This window comes from Grampus griseus, assembly GCF_964374135.1.
Source record: "Grampus griseus genome assembly, chromosome: 11".
Lineage (NCBI taxonomy): Eukaryota > Metazoa > Chordata > Mammalia > Artiodactyla > Delphinidae > Grampus > Grampus griseus.
Window position 1 is genome coordinate 7,986,617 of NC_139005.1, and position 9,936 is coordinate 7,996,552.

Genomic DNA, 9,936 nt, shown 5'->3' on the forward strand with positions numbered 1-9,936 from the left:
CATATAAATGGACTCACACAACATGCGATCTTTTACAAAGGTTGAAGGCCATAAAAATAATGTAGAGTAAAAACAGCCAGACACAAAAGTAACGATATCTATACTTTTTGGTGCGCATATTATATTTCAATATAATTCATTTTAAAATTTATACAATCATAATATTATTTCCATTTCATAAAAGTTAAAGTTACTCAACAGCATCCAAACTCACGTTTTCTCAAGCTGATCCTTGCAATTATATCTATGTGGACGCTCACAACTGTCTGATTTAATGCCATGTGTATAGAGCAGAGCACAGTTACGTTTATCAGGTGATGGGTCTGTTATACTGTAATGGAAAAAAATGCACAATTCTGTTATATCATATGAGGACAACTCATGAAACAATAGCATTTTCCATGTCACTGTAATAAAAGATATTTTGAAAATGGGTAATGATATTTTAATATAATTTTAGTAAGAGCTTGTTATTAGGGAAATGGGCTATTGAGGAGCCCATTCTTTAATAACTATATCAACATTTTATTAACTTTCAACATCCTCCTTCATCTTTCTATAATTCAACTAAAACAAATGTTTTAATATTATTCTTAAAATTTTTATTTTTAATCTTTTCCTCCTCTATACAGTATTATTTTTAAAAACTTACTGTAGTTTGTAAGTTGAACCATTTCGCCACATCCATGGATGATCACGGCCTTTACGAAAGACTGAAATCCATGACATAATTGATAGGGACACCAGGAATTTCTAGCCCAAAATAAAGAATTTTCACTTAAATAGTCGTCATGAAAGATTTTTATTAATTTTTCAAAGGCAAGTAGTGTGTTCTTTCATAGGATCCTTAGTTTTCTGAACAAAATGAGTGTTAAGAGTCTCATCTAACACTAAAAATATATTAAAGTTCAAAGTTTTAATACTGCCAAATACATTAACCAAGGTCAGTACTTTTGATGTAAAATTAACTCAAACAGTTATGCTTAGCAGTTTCACTGTTTTTCTTAGGTTAATAAGGAAAATTCTGATTCATGTAATTCAACTGTTACCCATGTTGTCAAAACTAACACAGCAAGCCTTTAAATAAGATTTTAGATTCTGTGACATCCATTTCTCAGGATACTGTGACCATATCAATGGATTTCTCCTCTATGTTTCTCAGAGTTTCGGTTTTAGAAGGAAATTAAGGGAATGAAATTGAGAAAATAAGTGACACGAAAGCCAAAGATTTGGTTTCCTGGGGCTCACACCGTTCTTTGACTAGATCAACCCCCAATCACTCTGTTTCTGTGTTGCTAGAATCCAAGGGACCAGACAAGGAGTCAGAGACTCATTTCTCTCAGCTGCGCCCAGCTAGGTACAACTGTAAACACTGGAACTAATGAAAGACACAAGTCAAGGAGAACTCTGAAAGGTGGAAAGAGAAAGGTGAAATGGTTTGCGACCCTGGGGTTAAGGAACAACTATTAGGGGCATCTTATATCCACCACCCAACCGAAGAAAGTGACCTAGGCCTGCTGCTTCCCAACACCCAGCCTAGCCATTCCTCCTTGGTGTTGAGGGGAATCCTGTGGGCGACACCAGGTGAGCCTTACAAGGTGATCCAGCAGGACACCTGCTAACAAGAAGCAGCCAGAGTAAGGGCTTCTCCTCCCCCTCCACCGAGAGATACCAGAGTTGGGGGGTAGGGGTGGAGGTGGGACCAGCGAAGGGGATCCCATGACTAAAAGTACTGAACCCAGGAAGCCTCTTTATATCTGAGGGCATAAGACTCCATCTGTAACCAGAGACATTGGGTAGATTGGATTTTAAATGTTATATTTACATAATGAGCAGTGGAAATTTACAAACTACACATAAATGCAATAATATGGATGAATTGCAAAAATAGCATATGGGGGTGAGAGGAGACAGGAAGAAAAATGCATACTCTATGATTCCATGTATATGAAGTTCAAAAACAAGCAAAGAGGGGCTTCTCTGGTGGCGCAGTGGTTGAGAGTCCACCTGCCGATGCAGGGGACACGGGTTCGTGCCCCGGTCTGGGAAGATCCCACATGCCACAGAGCGGCTGGGCCCATGAGCCATGGCCGCTGAGTCTGCGCATCCAGAGCCTGTGCTCCGCAATGGGAGAGGCCACAACAGTGAGAGGCCCGCGTACCACACACACACACAAAAAAACAACAACCAAGCAAAGAGATTCTATAATATCAAAAGTCAGGACAGTGGGTATACACGGAGGGTGGAGAAGTGATGAGAGAATACAGAGGAGTGGGGCTGCTATGAAGTGGAAACTTCTATTCCACGATCTGATATGCAATTACATGGTTCTATACATTTTGTGATCAATATGCAAAATCATGATATGTTTATTTTCCTTTATATATTGTAAAATTAAATAGCAAAGTTTATTTTAGAAAATAATAGCATTTGTAGAAACATGTTTTTTTTATGAAAAGCAAGAACTGGAAATTATCAAACGTGTATTAATGGTATAAAAATATAAATAGAATATCATAAAGTTGTATTCTGTTGTTTAATGGAACATTAATAGGCCTTAAACAAACTGCAAATATGTACAAAACCGCAAGTGAATCCTAGCAAATATAATATTGACTGAATCAAGCCTTTAACAAAGTGTTTGCAACATTTAGTATCTTACCATTTCTTCTTCATTATCTATATAAAGCAGAGTAGAGTTCTTAGCAGCACAGGCCGTCACACTCTCATTCCATGTTTTTTTTTCCAAATGAATACAATAGCAATTGTTGGAATATGTAAAACACTGTTTTGGACAATGACCAGCATGACATTCTGAAGATTGTGAATTATTATCTAAAAACAATTTGAATTAAAAAAAATGAAAACTAACTTACATATACGCATAGGTATAAATATATATGTGTGTATATATATAAAACACATCTATGCACCCTCAAGGCTGGTGCATATAAAACAAACCACACTCATACATTCACAGAAGTGTCAGTCTCTCACCCCCCAATTTATGTCTCCGTATAAAGCAAACACACAGAAATAGCCACTCTTTACATGTCCTGAAAATCAAGAAATGAAACCTCTGTTTTAGAATAGCAAAATTATTTGTCTCTTATCATATTACAGAGGGAGGAAATTTGAGCCAGTGGCAACAGTGGGTATGGTGATCATATTGTTGCATAGGGAGAAACACTCTCCTATAATCATTATTTATGAATATTTGTTGCCATATTTTGTAATTTATGTTCAACCCCAAAATCTATTCTTATTTTCACTACGCTAAGATAGAGACAAAATACAAACTGTATTTATATCAGAACTTTGAAAATCATTATGTACCTTTCTGGAGCCTTTTTATCGGAGAGGAGTTATTCTGCTCCCGTATTGCAGTAGCTACAAAATTAATCATTATAAAAGTTAATATTGATCTAAATAAATCATAATGATTGTAGTTTCTGAGTTGAAATTTGGTTTATTGCTTAGGATTAGAATAATCTGGAATAAAATTGATTTTACCAAGAAAAATTAAGTAATGAAGATTTGGTTGAAAAAATATTTCAAAAGCCTAAAGGAACAGATCACCATCTCTTATAGTATTTGTTTTAACCAATCTCAAGAATTAATTTGTATTTCTCAGTAAGATCTTTCAATATCCTAAAGCATGCTTTTGAGTTATGAAATCAGAATATACATATACATACTCTCTGTAATTATTGTGTTGTATACTTTTGACAAATTCAGAATAACCATTCCACATTTAGTCTAAATGCATACATTTTAATGAGATGCCCATTCCATAATATTATGAAGTGTTTAGAGGCACTGACCATCATTAAAGTGTAAAGTTCCCTTACAATTTTTCAAAAATCTACTTACAGGGAGTAAAAACTATCATTGTTACCACACTGGACATCAAAACAAGGCAGATGATTCCCAGAACCCCAGCAATGAGCTTCTCTGGAGGTGATGGTAAATCTGCAGGGAAAGAAAAGGAAACACTGAGAAAAGAGTGATGGTGACAGTTGTTTAGAAAGTTTACAAACAAGAGAACCCACATAAACAGGGAGTTATATATATAAACTTGGACCCCAAGCCCATTTCTACCACTATAATCTTTCTCTCAGAATATACCTTTGCATTTTCAGCATATATAACGCTTCATGAGTTGTTGATCAAAGACTACAAATTACAGCAATGCCAGAATAAAAGTAGTCCTCCAATTTCACATTAGAATCCCATCTCCAACTTTAAGTTCTGTTCCTCAAAATGAAAAATATGTGAACTTATCCCCTACTCCTTCTCCAACCTCTGTACTCCAACTGCATATCCTAGAACAGTTCCATCATGTGACTATTAAATGCTTTACCTTTGCAGTGGTAGTTCTTGTCATTCCCTCGAAGATTCTGAGAAGCATTTTGAAGATTTAATTCTGCATAGGTTATTTCCTGCTCAGTTATTGAAATGGAACTTTTAGTGCCCTTAGGTTTTATTTGCTGCCTCTTTGAGTTCTTGGCTACCTTCAGTTCTGCATAGGTTACTCCTTGGTTATTCATCTCTGCAGCTGAATTATGTCAGACAGTGCCCTAAGTGTACTTAGGAATGAATGGTGTATGTAAGATGAGATCCCTAGTACAGTAAAATGGGCGGGGTAGAGTCTAGTGCTCACTTCGCAGTAGAACAATCTTAAGGCCTGGTTCTAAATTCCTTAGAGCTTTAAACAAGTGTCTCATGGTAGAATACTTTTTTTTTTTAAGTTATTCTACATTTGACAATATATTTTTGGTTGAAACAATGAAAAGCAATAAATTAGGGAGGAGTAAAGAAGTTCATGACTAATAATATCCTAGTCAGATTCCACAGAAATATTTTAACACCATTATAATGCTTGTATTAAAATTATAATGTTTTATTAGAAAAGAGAGATTCACCTATATTTATGATAATTTTGAAATCCAGTAATGGTTAAAGATAGAGTATTTTAAAGATGGGGAAAGAGTAATGTTGGCATGTACAACAATCTCCTACACTAAATTACATTATTTGGTGACTTACATTTACTTATGAAAAGTGTTACCAAATGGTCGTTATTTTGAATGGTTGAGGAGTTCTGAGAAGACATTAAAAATTGAGGAAATACTTCATGTATTGGAAAATGTTACATGATACACTAAACTTATATATAACCTAGACAATACTGAAAATAAAACAACAGAAAAAGACTAAAAAATACTTAGTTTGTAAAAGTAATCGATAATTGACTTAATGGCTAAGATATGAACCCACAAAATAATAAACAAATATAAGTAATTTATGGAAGAACACTGTTAATTCAAACTTCCAGAAAGATCCTATAGGTGTCAAAGTTAGTAAAGGTCATTTTAGTTGTATAAGTGATGGTAATTACTTATAAAAATTACTTATAAAAAAGTCCAGATAACATAACTTAATAATTCAGTCAATGGATGCTGTAGTCAGAAAGACCTGGAAATAAATTATGGCTTTGAAACTTACAAGAGTGTGACTGTTAAAAAATTATTTAGTATCTAGTAACCGATCTTACTAATCTAAAATGGAATTAAGAATAGGTAATATCCAATGCATGTAACACTGAGCACTCAACCTGACACTTATAAGTTCTCAACAAGTATCAGTTTTAATTATTATTTTAGTCACAATTTCTATGTTACTATTTCTAATTCATATCAGTTAGACCCTGTTAAGTAATTTATTAAGCAGGAGTGTCTTTAATTAGCATGGTACATTTTTTTGCAGTGTTTGTTCAATTTTTTAAAAAATTCTTTCATTACTTACAATTAAGTTTAAATTAGCATTTAGGAAGCTACCTCATCCTGATTTTTGTTATAAAATCAGGCTGCTTTTATTGAGTCTAAGTACACATATGAGGAATTATGTTTGGCTTTTGTTATGTAATGAATTCCTTTCCAAGAATCTATTTATAAAGGTTGAGCAAAATATATATTAACATACTATTACACAAAAAACCCACCTTCTACTGATTATAAAATCCCAAACTAATTGTTCCCTGCCATGATGTCTGTGGGTTTCACTTAATATTATATTGATTTATAAACCCAAATATGCAAGTGCATATGCAATTGACTAACTTCCTACAGACAATAAATTGAATACTTTGAGAAATCTTCCAACATATTTCATGTTTTATGGTTGCTTTTTACCCTGAATTATTTTAAAAAAACACCAATATTCTACTTTGATTTTGTTGTATATTAATTGTACCTCACTTGCATTACATTTAACATTTGTTATTTCTCACTAAGTGAGGTGGTCTAGTAGAGAGACAGGAGAGGAGGGACACATACCTTCTGTTGGCCAGAAAGTTGTGCATCCTTTAGTGGGGAGGTCAGGTTACTCTCATAAAAGAGGCCTGCTATAGCTGGGTGATAAAAGAAGAAATTTAAAAACATAAATCTAGGACAAGAATAAACAATGTCTGTGACCTCCACAGACTGCCCTGTGAAGGCTCAGAGTGAAACAAGAGTGGAAAAAGTTGATTTCTCATCAATGTGTCACTTCAGGTTTGAACAGGAAATTCTCACACATAGGCTATTTTGAAGACAGTTTACCTCGTCACAAACCTCCAGAAACTAGGAGACTTTGGGCTCCAGTTGAAAGGACAAATGGACCTCTAAGTGTGTCATTTAGATTTTCCATTTTCAAATGTCTCTGAGAAATTGTTTTCACATTCTACAAGATCTGAGGAGATGGCGGCTTAGCCACCCTGCAGTTATCTTATTTCCATCTCAATCATGAACACTGCAACTTCAAATACCTCAAGTTTTACTTTTAAACTAGTTGCTAAATCTTGGCAGCACATACACTATTTCCTCATTATTATTTCATTTCTATTGTCATGGAAGAAATTCTAACAGCCATAATCCCATTTTTCAACAAGTATTTAAGGATATTTGTCACTAATTATCCTGAGGAATTTCTACATTCTCAACCATATTCTACCTGGCACAAAGTCCATCATTTTCAAAATACCATCTCTATTTCTCTGCCCTAGTTCTTACGTTCCATTTTATTCTTATTAAATAAATAATTTAATCTGCAGATTTCCTCTGATAAAAATAAATGCCTCTTGAAAGGATAAAACACAAACAATATTAAACTGTATCACCATGACATAGGTGGAAATATTAAATAACTACTCATTATATCATTCATGAATTCATCCTCTAATCATGACTAGTTGTCTATATTACACTAGGAATATATATATATATATATATATATATATATATATATTTTTTTTTTTTTTTGGTGGTACGCGGGCCTCTCGCTGTTGTGGCCTCTCCCGTTGTAGAGCACAGGCTCTGGACGCGCAGGCTCAGCGGCCATGGCTCATGGGCCCAGACGCTCCGCAGCATGTGGGATCTTCCCAGACCGGGGCACGAACCCATGTCCCCTGCATTGGCAGGCGGACTCTCAACCACTGTGCCACCAGGGAAGCCCTACACTAGGAATATTTGATGTAACGACATAAACCCAAGTCAAACTATGCAGTTCAAGAAAAGGTAATTTTTAAAAATATCACCTAACCAAACAATGGGAAGGGGAGGAAAAGAAGGCTTAAACCACAAGATAAATGGCACATGCAAATGAAAATGACAAGAAACTATGGGTAGCAATACTCATATCAGACAAAATAGACTTTAAAACAAAGTTCATAATGAAAGACAAAGGACACTATATAATGATAAAAGGATCAATACAAGAAGAGGATATTACACTTGTTAACATGTATGCACCCAATATACTTAGGAGAATCTAAAGACATAAAACAAACACTACAGACATAAAGAGAGAAATTGATGGGAATAAAATAATAGTAGGAGTCTTTAATACCCCACTGACATCACTGGACAGATCTTCCAGACATAAAAAGCAATAAGGCAAAGGAGATCCTAAATGACACAATAGAACAGTTGAACTTAATTGATGTCTACAGGACGTTCCATACAAAAAAACCATAATACACACTCTTTTTTAAGTGCACATGGAACGTTCTCAAGGATAGGCCACATAGTAGGACACAAAACAAGCCTCAAGAAATGTAAGGGATAGAAATTATTTCAAACATCTTTTCTGACCACAACTATATGTAACTAGAAATCAACCACAGGAAAAAAATGAGGAAAAAATAATGATTACATGGAGACTAAACAACATGATACTAAAAACCAATGGGTCAGAATGAAATGAAAGAGAAAATCAGAAAATACCTGGAGAGAAATGACAATGAAAAGACAACCTTACAAAATCTATGGGACACAGCAAAAGCAGTTCTAAAAGGGAAGTTCACAGCAATACAGGCCTTTCTCAAGAAAGAAGAAAATCTCAAGTAAACAACCTAACCTACAACCTAAAAGAATTAGAAAAACAGGAACAAAAAAACCCAAAGTCAGCAGAAGGAAGGAAATAACACACATCAGAGAGGAAATAAATAAAATAGAGATAAAGAACAATAGAAAGATCAATAAAGCCAAGAACTGTTTCTCTGAAAAGATAAACAAAATTGACATACCTCTAGCCAGGCTCACCAAGAAGAGAGAGGAGCCAAATAAAAAAAAAAAAAAAAAAAAAAGAAAAAGGAGGAATAACAACTGATACCAGAGAAATACAAAAAATCATAAGAAAATACTATGAACACTTATGTCAACAAATTGGACAACCTAGAAGAAATGGACAAGTTTTTAAAATGGACAACCTGCCAAAACTGAGTCAAGAAGAAAGAGAAAATTTGAACAGAATGATCACTAGAAGTGAAATACAATCTGTAATTTTTAAAAAAACTCCCTGTAAATAAAATTCCAGGTCTGGGTGGCTTCACTGGGGAATTTTACCAAATATACAAAGAACTTATACCAATCCTTCTCAAAGTATTCCAAAAGACTGAAGAGGAGGGAACTCTCCCAAAGTCATTCTAGGAAGCCACCAACATCCTGATATCAAAATCAGACAAAGATATTACAAAAAAAAGAAAAGTACAGGCCAATATCTTTGATAAATATGGATGCAAAAGTCCTCACAAAATATTAGTAAACTGAAGCAACAATACATAAAAAGGATCTTATGCCGTGATCAAGTTAGATTCATTCCAGGGTTGCAAGAATGGTTCAACAAATACAAATCAATCAATGTGATATGCCATATAAACAAAAGAAAAGACAACAACCACTGATCATCTTGATAGATGCAGAAAAAGCATTTAATAAAATTCATGATAAAAACTTTCACCAAGGGGCTTCCCTGGTGGCACAGTGGTTTGAGAGTCCGCCTGCCGATGCAGGGGACAGGCGTTCGTGCCCCGGTCCAGGAGGATCCCACATGCCGCGGAGCGGCTGGGCCTGTGAGCCATGGCCACTGAGCCTGCGCGTCTGGAGCCTGTGCTCCGCAATGGGAGAGGCCACAACAGTGAGAGGCCTGCATACCGCAAAAAAAAAAAAAAAAAACTTTCACCAAAGTGGGTATGGAGGGACTATACCTCAACATAATAAAAGCAAACCCATAGTTAATATAATACTCCACAATGAAAAACTGAAAGCCTTCCAGCTAAAATCTGAAAGAAGACAAGGATGCCCATTCTCACCAGTTCTGTTCAACATAGTATCAGAAGTCCTAGCCATAGCAATCAGACAAGAAACATAAATAAAAGGTATCCAAACTGGAAGGGAAGAGGCAAAATTGTCACTATATGCAGATGACATGATACTATGTATGTAGAAAACCCTAATGACTCCAACACAAAAACCACTAGAACTAATAAACAAATTCAGCAAAGTAGCAAGATACAAAATTAATACACAGAAGTCTGTTGCATTTCTTTGCACTAACAATAAAATATCAGAAAGAATGTAAAAAAAAAATCCTGTTTAAAATCGCATCCAAAAAAAA

At 34.9% G+C, this 9,936-nt stretch overlaps 1 protein-coding gene across 1 annotated transcript; it reads right to left on the reverse strand.

Moving 5' to 3' along the window:
• Positions 1-210: 210 nt before the first annotated feature.
• LOC309829382 (NKG2-A/NKG2-B type II integral membrane protein-like) lies at positions 211-6,360 on the reverse strand (the record flags this gene model as incomplete). Its single annotated transcript, XM_082665230.1, has 7 exons — positions 6,339-6,360; positions 4,364-4,558; positions 3,874-3,972; positions 3,337-3,390; positions 2,663-2,814; positions 653-753; positions 211-331 (listed from the first exon to the last, which is right to left on the reverse strand). Exons 2-7 carry the CDS (start codon positions 4,548-4,550, stop codon positions 211-213), a joined length of 714 nt encoding a protein of 237 aa, XP_082521356.1. The 5' UTR covers positions 4,551-4,558; positions 6,339-6,360.
• Between the last annotated feature and the right edge of the window lie 3,576 nt (positions 6,361-9,936).